General features: G+C 60.2%; 1 protein-coding gene across 4 annotated transcripts in view; it reads right to left on the bottom strand.

Moving 5' to 3' along the window:
- The window catches only part of DAGLA (diacylglycerol lipase alpha), a 66,928-nt gene that overhangs the window by 27,056 nt on the left and 18,316 nt on the right, over positions 1-21,556 (bottom strand). The window contains exons 1-3 of one of the 4 annotated variants that reach the window (XM_015103136.4): positions 3,104-3,668; positions 1,901-2,039; positions 1,341-1,552 (exon numbers count right to left, since the gene is read on the bottom strand). In XM_015103136.4, the coding sequence (XP_014958622.2) occupies positions 1,341-1,552; positions 1,901-1,995 (307 nt within the window). In that variant the 5' untranslated portion in view covers positions 1,996-2,039; positions 3,104-3,668. Of the gene's footprint in view, positions 1-299; positions 405-1,340; positions 1,553-1,900; positions 2,040-3,103; positions 3,669-21,556 lie in introns of those variants that run through there. The other 3 variants (XM_060404298.1, XM_060404299.1, XM_042237641.2) reach the window with 3 other exon arrangements.

Here is a 21,556-nt window from a genome sequence, read left to right as displayed (position 1 = left end):
AGGCAGATGAGGAAGAGGCATTTCCCTGCTCTTTCAGGAATTAGGGTTGTATCTATGAACTTTGGAATCAGACATGGGGCTTTCCTGGTGGCTCAGTGGCAAAGAATCTGCCTGCAGTGCAGGAGACCCAGGTTTGATCCCTGGGTTGGGAAGATCCCCTGAAGGAGGAAATGGCAACCCACTCCAGTATTCTTGCCTGGAGAATCCCATGGACAGAGGAGCCTGGTAGGCTACATTCCATGGGGTCGCAAAGAGTCAGACACGACTGAGTGACTAATACTGTATCTTAGGCAAGTTACCTAATCTCTGAGCCTCCATTTCCTCCACTGTAAAATGAGAGTGATGAGGTCCACGGTTCAGGGCTGTGAGAACTGGGGGACAGGGTGTTCATTTCATGGAAATGGCTGTTCCCAGGGAGGCGGCCTCTAGCACTTGAGGCAAAAAGAGGAAAGGGGCGAACCAGCTGCCCAAGGCGCCCTGTCCAGGGCTGAGCCCAGGGCTGACATGGGGGTGGGTGTAGGGAGCAGGGGGGAGGACAGATGCTCCCCCCACCCACCCCGGGGACAGCGCTGGAAGCCCCAGCTTCACAGGCAGCCCCATGTGGCAGCCAAGAGTCCAGGCTTTGGAGTCTGACAACCTGGGTTCAAATCTCTGACACCTGCATACTTGTTAGCTGTGTGACCTTAAGGGAACTAATTAACCTCCCTGGTCCCAGATTCTTCATCTGCAAAATGAGACCCACAAAGGGCTCCTCCCTGAGTTAACATAAGAAGAGGGCTAAGCTGAGGCACAGGAGCACAAGAGTGTCCAGCAGGAGTGACCGGGGGAGGCAGCTGAACCGGAGTCCAGGAGGAGGAGACAGGTGGGTCCTCAGGGAGCTGGTCTAGGCTCCTGAGGGGCCTCTCCAGGATGGGGAGGTGGGGCTGTTTGGGGAAGGATCACAAAGCAGCTGAAGAGACACACACAGCCTAGACAGAACAGGGGTCGGCAAGCTTTCTCCGTAAAGGGCCAGAGAGTAAATATTTTAGACCCTGTGGGTCATACTCTCCATCACAACAACTCAGCTCTGCCATGGTTGTGCAGAAGCAGCCAGAGGCGGTAGGTACTAAATGAGTGAGTGTGGCTGGGTTCCAATAAAACTTTATTTAAAAAAAAAATAGACAGCAGGCAGGATTTGGCCCTCAGGCTGCAGTCTGCCCACCCTTGGTCCAGAATTGGGTGCAGGGAGTCTGGCTGTTCGCTGCTGGCCCCCGGTGCTGGCTGAATGAACGTTGGGCACAGGAGGGGGTGGGGGTGGGGAGGGCCGGAATAGCCCCCCGCCCACGGTGGGTGGCCCTTACCCAGGCGCACGTAGAGCACGTACTGCATGGATTCGCGGGGCTCTGTGTAGAGGATGCCGCCGCGCATGCTCAGCCAGATGATGGCCATCTCGGCGATCATGCAGCTCAGCAAAATGCCCAGGTAGCCGCGGCCGTGGTCCACCAGGTTCAGGGAGCAGGCCTCGTCCGGGTTGTAGACCAGGCCGAAGAGCACCACGGACAGGATCACAAACCTTGGGGAATGCACACATGAGAGGGCTAGGTGGCCCCGCCCAGCCTGGACTCCGAGGTGGAGGGCTTCACTGATCTGGGCAGGGCACCACCGTCCACCAGGCAGCGGGGCCCTCTGAGGACACAGGCACCCAGGACAAGGCAGTGGGAGCAGGGAGCCCAGGGCTAGGTCAGCTCCTAGAGTGGCCAGGCAGGGTCTCTGGGCTCTGCGCGGGTATTGCCCTAAAGGGGGTGGATGTTTCAGCACTGACTCCTGGGACAGGGTCAGGACAGAGGGTCAGAAGGCCTCCCCCAGGCCTGTGATGCAGCCCCCCTCGCCCCGCTGGCCTGTGCATGGCCCCGAGACTCACCAGGTGGTATGGAGCAGGAAGAGGAAGATGGCTGGCAGGACGAGGTCATCACTGCCCACAGACCAGCGCCGCCGGAACACCACGATCCCGGGCATGGCTGGCGGCTCTGCGGAGGCTCAGCGGGCCTGGCGCTCACCTCCTGAAACAGAGCAGAGGACCCCCAGGCTGCCTGGGCCACGGCCACATCCGGGGCCACCGTGCTTCTGGCCAGGCAGGCCCAGCAGCAGGCGCATCCTCCCAGTCCAACATCCCCAGGGCTTCAGTCCCATCCCTGGGCAGGACCCACCTCCCACCATATCCATCCCCCTGGAGCCAGTATCAAAAACTGCAGTAGCCAGACACTGGCTTCAGTCTAATCCCTGAGGACTTGCCTGTCCCCAAGAGTGGCACAGGCCCCTTGAGATCGGCTCAGCCTGTGGTTGCCCCAATAGGAACTGCTTAGCTCCACTAAAGACCTGGGCTTATTCCTACCCTCCTCCATGGGATCAGGGGACCCCCACCCACATATCCAGTGCCTGCAGTCCTTGGCATGGGGTCGGGGTTTCCCAGCCCAAGCCTGAGCCTGTCTGCCGGCATGAGCTGAGCCAGGGAGGTGGAAGGCTGAAGGCACTGGGGAAGGTGGGCTGTGAGCACACGCGTGGGGCTGACACGGAGGATGGGAGCACCCAGCACATAGTAGGTGCTCAGTAAATATCTGTTGGATGAGGTCTTCCGTTTTGTGCTTTGCTGGAATGCTGGGAGGACACTCTATGACCTGATTTTGTACCCATCAGACAGAATCCCCAACAACAGCGACGCCCCTTGGTAGGGAAGGACCTGGTTGAGATGGGGCGGGGGCAGGGGAGGCGTCAGGAGTGTGGCTGGGGTGCCCAGCCTCTCTGCTAGAAGGGCAGTGGGCAAGCCCTGGGGGTATCCCATCCTCCTGGCAGCTGCCCTCCACCCTCCACGCTCCCCCTGAGCCATGCAGTCTCTACTGCCCAGATCCCAACTCTCTGAAGTAGCTGAATTCAAATTAGCCGCAGGGAAGCTTGGGGAGAAAGGGCCCAGGAGTCTGGTCCCCCCCCAAGAGCCCCAGGAACCAGGGCAGTGGCGCGACACCGGGGAGGGGCTCAGGGTAGCCCTGCGCTCAACTCAACAGAGAAACCCCAGCGACTGGAGGGTAGGTGCTGGTGGGCCGCTGCCCCCAGGCTGGCAGAGGCTTACATGGCACCTGGTCCTGGGTGGGCGGCAAGTCTTCCTCTCCCCGGTGACGGCTCCAGGGAAGGAGAGCATCCGTGGAGACCAGCATCACTCGGCAAGTGGCCAAGTCTCCCCGGCCGGTGGGCACGGCTCTTAGGGTGGGCCAGGGGATGTGGGGCCAGGTGGCCAGCCCAGCACATCCGGCCCGGCTGGTCTCCGTCGCCCTCTCCCGGGTGCAGCCGCTTCATCCGGCCGCTGCCAGGCTGCTTCCAGCGAGGTGGCGGCCTGGCGGGCGGGCGTGCTAGTCTGCTGGGGTCGTGCCTACTCCTCCCCCCACCCTCAGGAAGTGACATCATCCCACTCTCTCCAAGGAGGAGTCGGAGCGCGGATTCTGGGAAGCGGGAGAAGGATGGAGAGCCCGGAGCTGCGTGGCGGGGCGCCCGGGGGCGGGGGTCTGGGACCGCGGGAGGCCGGGGCTTCCAGTCGCCTGTCGGCGAGGGGCTGACCGCGCCGCCGGCTTCGGTTGGAAGGAGCCGACCGGCCGGGTGGGAGGGGCAGGGACGCCGTGGGCGGCGGCGGGCTGCGGGGGACGGAGCTGCCAACAGCTGGGAGGGCAGCCGCCAGCCCCTCCCCGACGCCAGGTGGCCCCCGGAGGGTGAGGAGGCGCGTGGGGTTGGGCTCAGGAGTCCCTCACACACACGTGAAACCGCTGCGAGGTCCCAGCAGGTGCAGCAGCCGCTCTCAGCAGGCCAGACCCCGGCAGAGGAAGGGGAGGGCTGTCCCAGAGAGGCTGGCACGGGCTGCCCTGCCGGGAGCCCAGGACATCTCGCTTTCAGGGGTACACCCAGTGAACCCTTCCCAACCGCCTCCTCTCCCAGCCCTTCTCCTTTAGAGTCTAGAATGGCTAAAACTCCCTCAACTCACATGTTATCACCTCATAACCTCAGGCGCAGCCCCACCATCCAGCTCTCAGGTAGAAGTGGGGGGCAGGGAGCCTGGCACCCCTGCAGAGGGGGTTGAAGATCTGTCAAGACCCCTGTAGTGATATGACGCGTGGCAGCCTCTGCCCCCCAGCTCGACGAGGAGGGGCGCCCAGCTGACGGCCAGGTGGTCAGTGCCAGTCCCACCTAGGTCACATGGCAGGGCGGCTGCGGGCTGACCCCGCCAGGGTACCTCGTAACAGGTCTGGGGGCCACACCCCGCAACCTCCAGGGCCAGCTCGCCACTGCAGAATCCCAGGTCCAGCACTGCCTGGCTCCCAACCCCGGCTCCACCACCTACTCACAGTATGACTTACTAGTTGTGCCTCAGTTTCCCCATCTGTAAAATGTCGATGGTCCCCACCTGCTAAGGGTCTGGTGCGGACCATATGAGAGGCCTTGGCAGCGCTGGACGAAGCCAGCAGCAGTCTTGGCTCAGGAGGGTGAAGCAGAGAGAGCGCGTGTGAACCGGGTGGACGAGCTGCGCCTCTGCCCGGGCCTGCAGATTCTCCGGCTGGTCACCACCAGGTCATGGAGGGGTGGTGGGGGGTGGTGATGACAGGGCCTGTGCTGCTGCTGGGGGGTGGTAAGGATGGGCCCTGCTACTCCATGCGGATTCATAAATCTCAGGACTGCTATTTTTGAGGGCCTGAAAGACGCCCTTTCTCTCGAGACCCCAGCCCTTCACAATGGGGGCCTGTTCCCCTGCTGGGGATGTGATTTCATCTGGAGGAAATGTCTCAAGATGGGGGAGGGCAGAGGCTACTTCCTGGTCTGAGGAGGCCGCAAAGCATCTCCTCTGGCTCTCCTCCCCCAGGGCACAGGGGCCTCAGTGGGGCAGGGGGCATCCAGACCAGTGGCACTTCCAGGGGAGGGGATGTGCCCCCTTCAGCGGCGGCAGAACAGAAGCATTGCTGGGTGCCTCCCATGCCCCTGGCTGGACAACTCCCCCCCACCACCACCCAGGCAGGTGTGAACGCCCAGGACGCTCCCCACGCATGGGTGGAATGACTTGAGTGGCACTCCAAGGCTGGCCCCTTCTTCCTTCACTCACAAAGCCCAGTTTCCTTGATAGGGATTCAGGCCTTTGATTTAAGTATGAACCATCCTCAGAGTTCCTCTTTCTAAAAATGCGAAACTGTTTTTCTAAAATGCACGGGCTGATCCCTACTTTAAAAACCGTCCATGGCTCCAGGGATCTGCAGGATATAGTCCAAGCCTATCAGGCAGCACCTAAGGGCCGCAGCAGTGGCAGGCAGGCTGCGCAGCCTTGGGCAGGGGCCTTGCTCTCTCTGAGTTCTGGAGCAGGAAGTCACTCCCCAACCCCTAGGGATCCAAGGCACAGACAGGCACAGGGCTGCCTTCTGGCTGGGGAGGCACTCCAGTATCCCCTCACACTCCCTCATCCTCCTTTCCCAACCCCCAAATTTGCTGCCCCCTTAAAAACACCTCATTGGAATCTGTGTTTATCCTAGTTCCTCTGACAGGCAAAATCCTACTCATCTTCAAAAGCCAACTGAAAGCCAGTCCTCTTTGAAACCCTCCCTGACGGCACCCCCTGGCCCTTCTCAGGCCACGCTCCCTTATGGGAACCCCTCATCTCAATACCCTGGGTACCCTGGCTTACACTTGCTGATTCCTTGTTGTCCATCCTGGTTCTGCTCAATGGAGAGTCCCGCGGGGTGGAGGGGGGTGTGGGCCAGGCAGCACTGCTCTCCTTCACACCACACCCCCTCTTCTCTTGCCCCTGGAGTGTGAATACAGCCCCTCTCCCCCTGGGCAGCCCCAGCCACTCCAAACCACTGCTTCATCCTCCTGAAGCAGCTGCCATAGGGTGGGAGACATGACTCCCGCCCCTCTTAGCTCAAATCCTTCACTTTGGAGGAAAGGTCCCTCCCCAGCGACCCCACCCCAATCGCTCTCAGAGGACCTCCCTCTCCTCTGGCTGTCTTAACTATTCTAGGGCTTCAGTTTCTCCAGCTGCAAAAGGAGGACAACCCCAGTTCCCCAGAGGGCTGCGGCGAGAGCGGGCTGGGACAAGGTCACAGAGGTCTGCATGGGTCCCGGCAGAGCCCAGGCTCCACTGACGGGTGGGTGGGGGGATTGTATCAACAGGGTTTCTGGTGGCTTCCTGGCAGGGTGATCTGTGACAGGTGCCAGCGTCTGGGCAGGCGTTGCTGGGATGCCTTTGATTGGGTCCAGCTGATCAGAAAGGGCTGGACTGAGCTGACATGAGTCCTAACAGGGTCCCCTGCCCTGCCATGGGCTTTGGGGGGCTACTATTTAGAGCACCCGGGCTGGGCCTCATCCTCTGACCCAAAGGTCCCCTTGGGCTGGGCCCAGGCAGCAGGCTTCAGGGAGAAGTGCCCCTCAGCAGTGGGTCCCAGCTGATGGGGTGCTGAGAGCTCCCGGGAGAAGGATGAAGGCACGGAGAATTCCAGCTCGAGCTGGCGGGAGGTGAGACATCACCTCGCTAGCCTGCAGTGGGGCCAGGGCACCAGAGTCAGGCACAACCACAGGGGACAGGATGATGTGCTGTGGGAGGCCCATCCAGCAGCCTCTAGGTGAGCCCATGAGATTTCCTGCCTGGCAGAGGTGGCCTTGGGCATTTGGGCCCAAGGATAGGCTGGAAGTTGAGCCTGAAGGAAGGGATGACAGCCAGGTCCAGGCCACTAGGATACATTTGATATCAACTGAGCACCTTCCACGTTTTGAGTCCCAGATGAATAGCCTGCCATCCTCACAGCAGCGATGCAGGGTAACAGCCTCACTCTCACTCCACGTGGGTCTGGGTCCTGGCTCTGCACATCATGGCTATGTGACCGTGGACAAGTTACTTAACCTCTCTGTGCCATGGTTCCTTATTTCTAAAATGGGGCTAAGAACAGCAGCTACCTCGGAACTGTCACAAGGGTTAAATGAGTCACATACACTTAAGTCAGCACCTGTCACAGATGCTCAGCAAATGTGGCTCTTCCGCTAATATTTTCGTGGAAAATTAGGAGGCTGAGGCTCAGAGACCCTGCCCCACACCTTCTGAGGAGCAGGAGGCTGGGCAGGCAAGAGACTCAGGTCCTTCCTCCTGCCATCCAAAGCCCACAGGCACTGCAGGAATGTCAGGCTTAGAAGGGATCCTGGAAACAGTCTTGGGGCCCCCATTTATGGGTGAGGAAGCAAGTTCAGGAAGGCCCCAGAGGCTCCCAGCTTTCCCATTATGTCCCTCCCAGCAGGAGCTGGACATGCAGCCACAGTCGCTGAGCTGGCCCGGCCCTTCCCTGCCACACAGCACATGCCTTCTCCAACTCCTGAGAGCCGCTCCCATTAGTAGAGTGTTGCCCCAGGGAGCCTGGGCTGAGATCCTCTCTCACACTCTGGATACAGAACCCTCTCCAAAGCTGGCAAAATCCACATGAGCTCCCTTGCTGGAGATCAACCTGCAAGAAGGCATCAATCACTTGAGCAGTTTCAAGCAGACTCATCGGCGGCTAGCTCTCCACCGCCCGGCAGGTGGGGTCCCTGCAGCTCTGCAGCTCAGCTGGCAAAGGAGAGGAGGAGATCTTAGCCCCGAGCCCACCTTCCCTGGATCCTGAACAGCCCTGCCGGTTAAGGCTGGTGACCGGGCCAGGTCCAGCCACATTCCAGAGCTGCCAGTCCCAGACCAAGGGCAACATCCCCAGGACAGAAAGTCACCACCCCTCCAGACCTCAGTTACCTCTTCTGAAGAATGAGGAGCCTGGACTAAGGGGAGGCTGATGTTTTTGTTATTTGTCAACATTCATTTGCATCCAAGGCTGCATGTGCCTATATAGAAACCCAAAACAATGAAAAGGTGGAATATAAATTTAAAAACAAACGAGAACAAAAACTAAGTAAATTGAAACAGAAGACTGGGGAAATCATCGTACATGTGCGAGACATAAAGCCCATCGTAGGAGCTGCATGTAAAACTAGCGCTCGCCTCCATGCTTCCTGGTGGCCAAAGTGAAAAGGGAAAGTGGGCAGTCGGCACACACTTTTTAAGGGGTTCCCAGGTGGCACAGTGGTCAAGAATCCACCTGCCAATGCAGGTGATGCGGGAGATGTGGGTTTGATCCCTGGGTTGGGGAGATCCCCTAGAGAAGGGCATGGCAACCAGCTCCAGTATTCTTGCCTGGGAAATTTTACGGACAGAGGAGCCTCGTGGGCTACAGTCCATGGGGTCACAAAGAGTTGGACATGACTGAGCATGCATACGCATGCAAGGCCTCTTTCAGCACTCTGTAAGGTGCTGTATTCCTTGGGGCTCTGAGGGGAGGGCCCAGGACTCCCATTCCCATAATGAATGGGATGCCCCCATGTGACCGGGCTTAGAGAAGATGCTCCCAAAACAATGAAAGGGACCTGCTGGGTCTGTCTTTGTTGGCCGATGAGCTTGACTAGTCTTGAAGGGTAGTCATCTGACTTGGAGGACTGACCCAAGGGAGGTTGGGCCCCTTGGGCAACCTGCAGAGCTAGTGCTGGCCCCCAGAGGCTCAGTCTCAGCTGGGGCAGGCTCACCAGGGGCTGCCCTCTGGCCTATATGGGCTGGCAGACGCCTCTTACCCTTTTTATCTCTGTCCAGAGCACGGGCTCCAGGGGTGGTGGAATCTTGGCAGAGCCACTACTACTCAGCTGAGTGGCTTGTTAGGGAGCTCCTTAACCTCCCCGCTGGCTTGTGAGACTTAAACGCGGAGCACCTGCAGAGGGAGGGGCGCGGCACCTCGTAACCAATCTTCTCCGAGGTTGCGGGGCGGTTCTGGGTAATGGAGGAGAGCTCCGCCCATCGCGAGTTGGGGACTCAGCCCCATTCTGCAACTTCCAGCATTTGTCAGTTGCCTATGGAGTCTTGGGCCTCCTCTAAGCCCTTTGTGCACATAACTCAGTCCTCATTGGAGGCACTGCTATTACTGTATTTTACAGATGAAGTGATTTGCCCCAGGTCACCTAGCCTAGTTCCGCAGCCGTGTCTTAACCGCCACTTCAAAGGAGCAGGAGCCAATTAAATGCTTTTCTGAACCCTGGGAGCGGGCTACTCATGTTCCCCAACCCGGCGGAGGGAGGCGCCAGGGCTTTGGGGACCACAACCCACTCTGTGGGTCTTCCTCTGGCTCCAGACTCCTGGTCCCACCACTAGGGATACACTGTGAGCATTGACCCCATTCCCAGATGAGGAAAACTGAGGCCGAGGAGAGGCTGTTCCACGGGCTGCCTGCAGGTGCGTGGGCTGAGGCCCAGAGCTAGAAACTTTATGTGTCCCCTTACTCCAGCTTCATCAGGCTGCACGGCTGGGATTTCAAAGCAGCCTCCTGGAGTTACTTCAAAGGAAACAATGTCTCTGCCCCTTGGTCTGATTCCTGCTTGCCCTTCGAGTCCCTCTATCTCCCAGGTGTGAGGGTCCCGCAGAGGCTGGGCTCTGAGAGGTGAGGGGCGGCGGAGGGCGGTGGGGGAGGCAACAGAGAGTGAACATGCGTGGGCCGGGGGCGCAGGGGCCACCCACCTGGGCCCGGGTGTGTGCAACCGGAGTCCGGGCCTGAAAGCTGTTGCTTTTCACACGTCAGCTGTGCTGGAGCAGAAGGCAGAGGCGAGCCTGCCCAGGGCTGGGGATGGATTTCGGCAAGAAATGGGTCCTCACACGCCCAGGCCCTGGGACGAAACAGGTGCCTGGTGAGGCCCGCGGCGGGGCAGTGTCGGGGACGCTGCTGTCTCTGCTTTCACCCCACGCTGCCCCACCAGGGTCTCAGGCTCATGAGCACCTTTCCTGCACCGCCACTGCCCCCAACCAGGGCAGCCTTGAAAGACCCGGGGAGGTGCCTCCTACCCCCCTCACTAGGAGCCTGTGGGTGGGCAGGACTGTTTTCATGTCACAGATGGGGAAACTGAGGTTCTGAGGTTAAGCAATCTACTGAGTGAGGGGCCAAATCAGGCTTTGAAGCTGGACCTCCCTACGGTGTCCTCTCCACACCCACGAGCATACATGTGTTACTCAGTCGTGTCCGACTTTGCGACCCCTTGGACTGCAGCCCACCAGGCCCCTCTGCCCGTGGAATTTTCCAGGCAAGAATACCGGAGTGGGTTGCCATTTCCTTCTCCAGGGGATCTTCCTGGCCTAGGGATCGAACCTGGGTCTCCTGCATTGCAGGCAGATTCTTTACCATCTGAGCTACCAGGGAAGCCCATGAGCAACCGTGGCGCCTCACAAACCAGCACTCTGGGGCTTGGGCACAGAGTTCAGGGAAGAGGATGAAAAGAAGCAGCCCCACTTACTGGGGGCCACACCTATAGTCATGCTGGGCTGGACCTGGAGATGGCACCAGCAATTATTCTATCACCAGTTAGTAGAAAAAAAATTCTTACATAGCATTTCCTACATGCCAGGTACAGTAGCGAGCAGTTCATAGGTATCACCTACTTTAATTTCATCTTTCTAGCAACCCTATGAGCTACGTGTTATTGTCAACCCCATTTTACGGATGAAGAAACGGGCCCAGAGAAGTTAGGTCCCTTGCCCAAGGTCACTCAGCTAGTGAGAGCCGGGCCGTGAGCTTCCAGTCTGTGCCCTTGGCCCCTCCCGACGAGCCCTCATCAGGGCTCCGTTTAGCACAGAGGCTCCAGCTTCTCATTCTCACGCTAATTATTTTCCACTCGTCTACAACAAGCAGAATTTGCCATCTGCCACGGGCCCTGTCACTGACACCAGCCAACTCCCTGGGAATCAATTGAGGCCTTTCGTTTCCTGCTAGTTCTGGGAGGGAGGCTGGCTGCTGGGGGATGAGTTGGGGGTGGGCACCGCCCCAAGAGGCAGCAGGATGTGCCCCCCCACCCCTCCTTGCCCTGGGCATGGCAGTGAGGCCGGGCCTTCCTTCCACCCTGCAGTCTTCCCTGCTCCTCTCCTCCAGCTTTGTCCTGGGCCAGAATGGACTTTCTCTGGAGAGCAGAAGAGATTCCCCTGTGGCCAGTCCAGGTTTTCTTTCTGAATTCTTCCCTGGAGACGGTTTCTGTTCTTGAAACTAGGAATGGCCTTTACCCCACCCTTATTCTGGGGCCCAGGGCCGAGGTGCCCTGGGGCGGCTCAGCGAGGCCAGGCTCTGGTCTCCCAGCCCCTGGCCAGTTCCTTCCGCCTGTCTGTGCATGCAGGCAGGCACCCATCCCAGGTTTGCTTCTAGTTAGGCAGAGTCTTTCCTGCACTGCCCCTGTGGTGGTGCCACATCCCCCGTCCCCTGCGACCCACAGTCTCAAATGGCACACTTGGAGGGTAATGGCTCCTCCAAGGAGCTCACCGCTGGCTTCCCTCCAGCCCTGAGGTGGGGCAGCCCTGAGTTTGCATCTTGGTTCTGTTACTTCTAGGTGTCTGTGATCTTCATTTCTCTGAGCCCCTGTTTTTTCATCTGTAGGAGAGGACAACAAAGGACTCCCCGCTTCACCGGGAGTCGTGGAGTAAATGAAATAACGTATTGAAAGCACTCAGCGCTTGGCAAGTATTCGTTGCCACCATCATTATTTATCCATCATCTTCTCCTGAGAGTGCTTAGACCTCATCCTCATGGCCCAAGTCCTTCCCCGCCCAAGCTGTGGCAGGGCTGCTGATCTCTGCGAGCGAGTCAGGCTTCCTGCACAGAAAGGCCCTGCTCTTCACCCCTGTGCACCAGGGTGACCCATGCCTGCCCTCACCCGTGCCAGCCTACAGGAGGCCCTGACCCACCTTCTCGGGCAGGGATGGCAGGAGTCTCACCTGCCCAGGCTGAGGCCTCACCGGCCCTGCCTCCTTAACCCAGGATGAGCCACGGAGATGAGAATCACCATCCTATGGCTCAGCTCGGACAGGGGAGCTCTGGCCCAAGGCCACTCCGTGCTCCTGCAGACGCCCCCAGTCATCTGTCTGTCTCAGAGGTTCAGTGGGTCCCCTGGAGGCCCCTTCCCAGCCCAGACTCTGGATGCTCTGAGGGGCGGAGGCCCACCGCTCATGCCAATGTGCCCACTCCAGCGTCGTGCTAGCAGTGCCCCTTGTGGACCCCCGTCCCCTCACCTCCCCCAGGGCCTCTGCTCTCTGGCGAGCCAGCCTCTGGGAACCCCACCAGGCAGTTCATCTGCAGCACTCTGGCCGGGCTTCCCAGCTTCCGAGAAGAGATTCCCTGTTTCAGGTGCTGGCGACACCTCCGAGAGGATTTCGCACCTCCACTTCATGAGGAGCCCCCTAGCAAGGCCGCTAATGAGTCTGCTAAGTGGGCACACCTCACCTGACACCTTCCTGCCGGGAACCCTGCCACCACGCCCTGCATACCCTGTGCCACCACGGTCCTATCGGTCCTATCGCGCCTGCCTCTGCAGCCTGTACTTGGGGGCTCCCGACTCCGGGGGTGGGGGCTGCATGGGCTATGGAGGATCCGCAGAGGGGGGCCCCCTCCCTGGGCAGCACAGCCATCTAGGGCACAGCCCTGCGCTCGGCTATTGAGTTTCACGTCAACCATTCCCTGGGCATCGCAGAAGCAGGCAGGGATCGAGTGACTGCGTAACACAAGCTCTCTCCCAGGGGACGAGGTCAGCAGAGTCCCCGGGCACCACAGGAGCATCGCTGGAGGTGGCAGGTGCTGCTCTCACGGGCCCCGGGGCCTCGGCCCAGGCCCAGCCCCTCTGCCCTCCTCTCCTGTGCCCAGCGAGTGGATGGCAGCACTCTCTGAAGTGGGTTTCTCAGGCACTCCCAGATGAGGGGAGGGGGTCACAGCAGGCTGGGGCTTGCAGGCTACGCTGGTCAGAGTGGCTATTAGCTTCTTTACCCACCGGGGCTCCTTGTGACACTGTGTTTGAGCTAAACGGTCTCAGGGCTTAAAAACGTTTGAGAAACCCCTGGAAACAGCCTGACCTCTCAGGTAGGCCCACTCTGGCCCTGGCTTTTAGAGTTCTACTTGCTGTTTGGGTGCTGGAGAGAGCCTGGGGCCTCCATCTGGGGTCTAGGCTAATTCAACCATCACTTGTGTCTGCCTGGCCTGCGCCACAAAGCGCCGAAGGAAATGGTGACCCACCCAGGTGCTCAGAGACTCCCTCTGGCCCCCTCACACCTCCTTGGGCATGGCAAAGCCAGGCCCAAGCACGTGACCCCAGGTCTCCAGGGAGGGCTGGGGGGCTCCGAAGGCCACCGGATGGAGAACAGGGTAGACCTGCCTTTTGTTCCAGGGTCTCTGACCACTCAGGCGTGCACTGAGCAATGACTTTCAAAGTCCGGACGAATCAACCACTGCTTTCTCCTCCTCGGTAAAGCGGGGCTGGTGATGACAGTGCCTACCCCGTGGGAGATGACAAAGTGGGTTCAAAGTTGTGAAGTGCTGAGAGCTGGGTCCTTCATACAGGGGATGCTGGGTAGCATTGGATACACACGCACACATCTTTTTACAGTTTTAACTTAAATCAACCCCCTCCTCACAAGTGCATTAAGACTCCTAAATTGCCCTGTTGTTGTTACTGTTTAGTTGCTATGTTGTGTCCAACTCTTTGAGACCCAGTGGACTATAGCCTGCCAGGCTCCTCTGTAGATGGGACTTTCCAGGCCAGAATGCAGGAGTGGGTTGCCATTTCCTTCTCCTGGGTCTTTCCAACCCAGGGAGCAAACCCACGTCTCCTGCATTGCAGGCAGATTCTTCACCACTGAGCCACCAAGGAAGCCCCTAAATTCCTCTCAAATAAGATGACAACGCCCAACCATTAGCTATCGAGCTCTGCACCAACCAGCCCCTCCAGCCCTGCTGTTGGGCAAGCCGGTTCCCTGTACCCATGTCCCTCTCCTGCTCATCAGTGGAGTGCCCCCTGTCTGGTGCTTCCTTCTCTCCAGACACCCGCTCACTTCAGGGGTTCCTCCCTGGCGAAGCCTGGGGCCCATACAGTCGGCCTTAAGCCTCAGTCCTGGTTGGTCAGCCCACAGCTCATCAGTGAAGTTGCAGCCCACCATCCTATAGGCTCCGGGCCCTCCTGCCTCACCTTGTCTGTTACACTGGAGGCCCCCCAAAAGGTAATCCTGGCCTCCCCCTTATTCTCCCCCCGGGCTAGGGGATGGGCCCAGTGGCTCAGGGCAACATAGACTGGAAATGGGGGGCACTGGCCTCCACAATGGGGGTGACTCCATCAGGCCCCGAATAGAGGTCAGCCTTCTGCCTCCTCAGGCCTGGGAGGGACCCAAGGGCCAGCTCTGTATCTGGGCATGTGAGGCCTGGGAGGGAGCAGGGCCCGACCTGGGCTCCGGAGTAGGGTGTCAGTTTCCTCCCCAGAGGACTCACCCTCAGGGCCTGGGGCCCCAGGCTCGTCTCACTGTCACTCCTGGGGCCGGGGCTTCCAGGCCTGCTCCCTGGGGTGGAAGGAGGAACAGCCCTGGTGACCGCAGGCTGCCTGCCCTTCCTGCCCCCAGTGGCACTCCATGGCCATTTCGCAAGGTCACGGCAGGGAGGTGACAGGCATTTGGCGGGGTCTCTGCCCCGTCAACCTGGGGCAGGCGCCTGTGGCCCCATTAACTGCTCGCCACCAGCAGGGACGCACCTGGCAGCCCCAGGCAGGCTGGCAAAGCTGCCGGTGACTCCAGGGCCCAGACCTTTCAACCAGAGCTGACGGCACCACGGAGACAGGCCGGCAGGGCCGGCCGCTGAGTGCTATAACGGGATGCCCACCTGGGGCCCAGGAGACAGACAGGGTCCTGGCCAGACTGACTGGGGCCGAGGCTCCTGCCAGGTGGAGAGTGGCACCGTGTCCCCGCCGGGGCTTGGGGAGGAAGGTGACAAGGCCTGTTTCCTCAGCAGGCCCAGCCCTTCGCTGCTCGCCCAGGAAGCCTCTGGAGTCGGGGGTGGCGGTGGGGGAGTCGGCGAGAGCTAGGGGACTGGAGGAGGTGGCCTGCGTCACGGAGCCTGCTGACTGCCCCACCCTCGGTGGCCGCTGGCTGCTATAAATATGGCTCCTGCCTCCGATGGTGCAGGAGGTGACCTAGAATTGTGGGCTCTGGGGCCTCCTGGGCACCCCTCCCCGCCAGCATCAGAGGCAGCAGCCTGACCAGAATGTCCTTGCAGCTCGAGAGCCCACCCCCACGGTGAGCACAGCCCCGGCTGGGGCTGGGAAGACCCCCGCACTGAGGGGGAAGGCGGCTGCGGCTTCCCAACCCATGTCCCACCACCATCCTTTCTACCACTCGGCAGCAAGCGCCAGGGATGCCAGGTCCCCCAAGATCGAAGGCCTGCCAGGCTGCAGAGGAGACAGATGGGAGGCCCGAGACCACCCACTGAAGCCTCCACCCTAAAGCCCAAGGGCAAAGGCCCTAAGGCCATTTGTTCCGGGTCCCCCACCCCTCCCTCAGTCCACAGTTCCTCGGCAACGCCACCTGGCTTGCAAACCTGCCACGGCCCGGAAGCCACCCTGGATGGACTCGACTGTGACTGTCCTCCTTCCAGTCGGTGGCAGGCATCTGAGTGAGCCCGTCCCGCCCTCGAGGGACCCCAGGCGGGCCCAGGCCCCAAACTCCAGGGCTGGGCGGGCCTGGGAGCAGAGGACACAGCGTGGCCCCAGGCATGGCTGTTTCAAGGACCCCCAACCCGCACGTGTGGCCAGTTTGGTTCCAGACTCCCTGGCTCAGGGCAGCGCTGGGACCTAAGAGGAGAGGAAGCCAGGATCAGCCCCAGGGGTGGGGCCCCAGGGTGTGAACACAGGTGAAACCTAAAAATTAATTTCCCGCACACAGCCATCCTCCACCCTCCAATACACAATCAGAGAGCCCACTACATGCCAAGGGGCCACGGCAGTAAGTAAAGGCCCAGGTGGGGCCAGCCCTCAAGGATCCGACAGGCCAGAAAGGAAAGACAGGCTGGAAGCTGATCTTCACATACGATTGTGAAAAATTCTACAACTTGTGCTCAGAAGAGGGGTCCCTGTCGGAGCCCCAGCAAAGATCTGAGGGGCAGCTGCCTGAAGAATTGGGAGCAGGAGCTGAGATCTGAAGGATAAGGCGGAGTAACGTGGCCACATGGAGAGGGCGGCAGGTCCATGTGCGGGGCGGGCGGGGGGTGGGGGATGGAGCCTGGAGCGTGGAGCGAAGACCAGAACCAGCCAGACGGGAGCAGAGGGGAGGGACGCACTGGAGAGGCTCCTGGGGTCTTGTGAGCCAGCTTCATCCTGGAGCTGGGTGGGAAGCTCCGGGCCAAGGCAGGCATGATGCGGGAGAGGAGCGGGGGGCCAGAGATACAGCAGATGGCGGTGACTGACAGGCCAGGTGCTGCCAAGGACGCCCCGGCCTGATGATGGTGCCCCCAGACAGGCCGAGGGGCCGACACCACATCAGCCCTTAGAGCCTTGAGCCACCACCCGGGGCTGCCTGCCTGGAGCACTTCTTGCCCAGTCTCTTCCTGCAGGCAGGGGAGGATGGACCACGCCCCACTCCACCCGCTCCTAGGGGAACCCACTCCCCAGTCTTAGCTCTGCCCAGTCGTGCCCTCAGTGGGTGCGGCAGGCCAGGGCATTCGTCCAGCAGGCACCCACTCAGGGGTGGTCCCTGGGCCCCACTCCCACAGCCGAGGGACCCCCATAATGAGCCTGAGGCTGGAGGCATTCCTCCTTCCGTGCTCATCTCCTTACTCTTCCGGCCACTGGCTCTGACCACAAATGCCACTGCGCGGGGGAGGGGGTGTGTGCTGCGCTAAAGTAGGGAAACAGGCTCGGAGAGGAGAAGTCTCTGCCAGTCAACCAGCCTCCCCCCACCCCCACACCCCATTTCCAGTCTCCATGCAGAGCTCATCACACGTGGAAAACACTCTCCTTCCTCTGCCAGCCGGCCTGCCCTCACCTCCACGCTGCCCTTGCTCACCACGCCCCAGGCACGTGGGCTCTCTCTCTCTCAGACAGCCGGGTGTGTCCTGTCTCCTGGACACGCCATCCCCCCTGCCCACCCCATCATTCTGATCCCAGCTCACGCATCCCTCCTCTTGCCTTTCTGCCCAGCCTCAGGGCAGCCCGAAGGCCCTCTCCATCACATTACCATTTTATTTCCCTCTCAGCACTTTCCACCATCTAACCCTCTCCGGTTTATTCCTGTGTCGATGTGTTTACTATCTAAGCAGCAACCCACTCCGATATTCTTGCCTGGAGAATACCATGGACAGAGGAGCCTGGCGGGCTGCAGTCCATAGGGTCACAGAGTCAGAACACGACTGAAGTGACTTAGCACGCACATCACGGTCTAAGTCTCCCCACAAGGATGTGGCTCCTGGGCAGGGGCCTTGTCTGTCTCCTTCCCTGGTGTGTCCCCAGCCCTCGGCAAAGGGCCTGGCAGGCGGCACATCTAAGCACAGCCTTGCGGAATCCACTGCAGAGCGGAGCCCAGAGCCTAGGTTCCTGATTTCCAGCCCCAGCCCTTCCCATTCCACCCACAGGCCGTGTGCCTTGAGTCCCAGCTTGGGCCTGGACGGCTCTCCTACAGCAGAGGCCACGAACGGGGTCCCCTGGCGCCTGAAGACCACACTGCAGGCGAGGCAGGGGAGAAACGCGGCACCATCATTGCTTTGATGATGCAGAAATGCAGGGTCGGGGTGCTGGTGATCTGCTGGGGCGACACAGTGAGCAGTGGAGCCAGGATGTGGCCAGTTGTCTGGGGTGTCCTGTGGCTAAGGAGCTTCACTGCATTGATGAACCTGCTCCCTTGGCCTCCCAGCAGGTGCCCAGGCCTGCCTGTCCATGGGAGGGTGGCCTGTGGCACCCCCCGCCGCAAAGCCTGCTGCTGGAGGGAGGGCACACGTCAGTGGGGAGTGCATCAGGGCTTGCGTGTTCTCAGGGTGTGGCGAGCACTTGAGGCCCCTCCCCATGACAGGGTCCCTGAGAGACCCACATGCCTGAAGCCTGGGGGGGCCGGGGGGCTCCCCAGGATCTCGGGGATACTGTCAGCAAGAAGGAAAGGGAACGCCTGGAGAATGACTCTCCTCTTAGGGCCTCAGCGATCTCCCATTTGGGGCTTCCCAGGTGGTACAGCTGATAAAGACCCCCTTGCCAGTGCAGGAGACACAGAGACACAAGTTTGATGCCAGGGTTGGGAAGATCCCCTGGAGAAGGAAATGGCAGCCCACTCCAGTATTATCGCCTGGAGAATTTCATGGACAGAGCCTGGCGGGCTACAGTCCACGTGGTCACAGACAGTCAGACACGACTCAGCACACAAAGCACAGGATCTCCCATTTTCCCAGGACTCACTTTTTTATTCCCCCTGAATGCTCACCTGCCAAGGGCCTTCAGCCTCTGCTTTGCAGACATAATCCTAGGAAAGTTGCTGAAATATCGATACCACCGCACGGCTACCCTGGGCGGGAGATGGGCCGGGAATGACCATTCTAGGCCCAGTGTTTTAGATCAATCAGAACCAATGCCAAAACCTAGGCCATCGGTGACTTGCCCATGACTGTGGAGCCTCAAAGCCTCTTTCCTCTCCAGACAATGGGCACGGAAACAGTGGCTGCCTCCTGGGCTGGGGGCTGGGGGCTGGGGGGGGGGGGGGGGGGACCAGAGGTGACCGGGGAAAGGGCAGATCCTCATTCTGCCTCCTCCCTGTGACCCTCATCTGCTCTCTGCCAACTTCCTAGGAATGCGAGGAGACAAACAAGACAGAGCAGAGGCTTCTTAGAAGGAGAGCACTATAAAAAGCCTCACAACATGATTACTTTCCTTTAAGACAGAATCCTGGGCTTCGACACCCCCGCCCCCGTGGGGCCTCATCGGGATTCTCCCAGTGTCCCCCCTCCTCCTGCACAATCGGGAGACTGAGACTGGAGGCTGAGGGCAGGCCCAGCGGGAGACACGCCCCAGCATCCCCCTACTAGACGCAGAGGACCAAGCCGGGTCTGGACGGTGGGCAGGCTGGTTCTCGGCCCCATGGCTGGCTCTGTGCGGCCCTCCCACCCTTGGCATCCGGTGTCCTCTCAGCTCTTCTGGGCCTTGGGAGGACACATGAGATCACATCTAGGAAGTGCTCAGAGCTCCTCAGAGAAAAAAAGCCAGAGGGATCCAAAGTGGGATGGATTATGTATCAATGGGCTCATTTATTAGCACTTTGTTTTAGGTCGGGGCAGAGGGGGGAGACACATGGGGTTCACTGTCAGAGAACCCAGGCTTTGTACTGCACTTGGCTTCTACTACCTGTGGGCAAGTTGCATCCTCTCGGAGCCCTGATTCCTATAAAAGGGGGAGGGGGACATAAGATCTGAGTGATGCTGGTTAAAGTACAGCCTGCAAACAGGGGCTGCCAGGGTACCAGCCTCACAGTGTTCCTATGGGGGTGACAGGCGAGGGCTTGGCAAGAGACCGCATGAAAATGGTGTATGTTAGGGAGCATCCTTCTGCTGGGGAAGTTGAGTCGTAGATGAAAGGCCTGAGGACGGGGCTGTCTGCAACGTCACTTGAACTTGCAGACCCTGTGTCCATCCCCAGGCAGAAACCGACCTGGACCAGCAGAAGGAGAGAAGGCTGAGCAGGGCCTGGCAGCCTCTGTGACTTAAATCAAAACCTCAGAGGACTAGCACTCCCCTCTTCCACGCCGGTCCTGCTCCTCAGACAAGAGGTGGTGGTAGAGACACCAGGCTGCCTCCCTGGCTCCAGCACACAGCCAGCTCCCCCAAGGCCAGCATGGGAGTGACTGGACAACCTCATACAGCCGCACCCACCTGGGAAGACCGTCCCCAACTTGAGCTGGGATGTGCTCCTGGCTGCCCACTGGGTGCAGTCCAGCCACTTGGTGACAGCCTGATGGTCCTCACGGCTTGTCTGGCAGGCACCAAGGGGCGGAGTGACCACGGGCCACAGCAGAGGGCTTGCTAAAGGCCACAGTGCAAACCAAGGTGGGCACCCCGTGGTGGGGCAAGATCCCTCATTCTCCCAGGACCCGAGCCACAGGCAGGACTTCAGGGGGCGGGGTGCCGGCTCCCTGTCCAGCTCATTCAGGCCTCTCCCTGGGGTCCCAGCTTCGGAGGAGAAACGGCTACTTCTCCACTGGGATGCCAGACCCTCCCAGCTTCTGTTTACCTAATCTGTTCCCCTTGGTCCCAAAGATCCAGCCTGTGACTTCAGGGAGCCACCGACACATTCCTCAGCCGGTGACCGCTCTCAGAAAGAGATGCGGGGTGGGGGTGGGGGGGGCGGGGGCCGGCCCCGGGCCCAGGACCAGGGAAGTTTCTGGTTCTGATTCATCTGAAAGGAGGTGAGGCCCAGGGCAAGGCAGGCCTGAATCAAGGCAGACTCTCCTCGCTGGGAGGGAGAGCAGGGCCATGGACAGGCGCAGCTGCCCCAGGAAAGAAAGGGACAGAGGTGTCCGGTGGGATACTCCCAGCTTAAGCCACGTGCTCCTCTGCCCCTGGCTGCACAAAAGCCCCATTGATGCCAGGCCTCGCCTCCACACTGCTGCCCTGACTCAAGGGTTCTGGGGACCTCTCCTGCTCCTTGCTGACCATCCAGCTGCCGCCGCCGCCGCTGCCCTGGCACGCCAGGCATGCTGGGCCCTGCAGTGCAAAGTCACATGCTGTGCGCGGGCGAGGCCAGGCACTGCTGGGGCAGCGTCGGATTGCAGGGTGTGGCGCTCACGGGCAGCGCAGCCCTTCTTGGTTACACGGAAAAGCTGGACGCCAGAAGCAGCGGACCACTCGTCTGCCCTGCCCTCCAGTCCCACCTACTTTCCTGGAGGGCAGATCCTTGGGCAAACAGTCAGCCAGGTGCTGATGGCACGGCAAAAGCAGGGCTGGGAAAAGCAAACACTGCGGGCCACCCCCACCACCACCTTGCACACCAAGCCTTCTCCAGGGGACAGGGTACACAACCAAGCAGGAGGCTGCCAGGGAGAGTCAGGCTGACCTGGGCCTGGACCTTGGCCAGTTCCTGACTGGGTGACTCTGAACAAGTCTCAGGGCCTGGGGCAATGCCCACATGTGCCGCTCTTGTGAAGGTTAAATGGGAGGAGGCCTGTGTGGGAGCACTTAGCACGGTTTGGCATAGACTAGGGTCTTGATTCATGGAGGCTCTGTCCAGTGCTACATGGATGTGGCGTGAAGTGGGGCAGGTCACAGAACGAGGGGCAGCACCTATGGAAGTCTGGGCACCACACCCTCCGAGGGCATGCTTACTCATAGCCCCCTTGTCTCAGCCTCTGGGAGAGACTTCTGACAATGGCCCTACCAGCAGGGGCTGCTCCACCAGCAAGAGATGCTCCACCAGCTGAGGCAGGAGGTGCTCTACCAGTAGGGGGATGCTCCACCAGCAGGAGATGCTCCACCAGCAGGAGGTGCTCCACCAGCAGGAGATACTCCACCAGCAGATGCTCCACCAGCAGGAGTACTCTACCAGCAGGAGGTGCTCTACCAGCAGGGGATACTCCACCAGCAGGGGATACTCCACGAGCAGGAGATGCTCCACCAGCAGAGGGGTGCTCCACCAGCAGGAGTGCTCTGCCAGAAGGAGATGCTCCACCAGCATGAGGTGCTCCACCAGCATG

Source organism: Ovis aries, chromosome 21 (genome assembly GCF_016772045.2).
Source record: "Ovis aries strain OAR_USU_Benz2616 breed Rambouillet chromosome 21, ARS-UI_Ramb_v3.0, whole genome shotgun sequence".
In the NCBI taxonomy this organism is placed as follows: Eukaryota; Metazoa; Chordata; class Mammalia; order Artiodactyla; family Bovidae; genus Ovis; species Ovis aries.
Note: the sequence above shows the minus strand (reverse complement) of the source record. Positions and strands in the feature narration are given on the sequence as shown.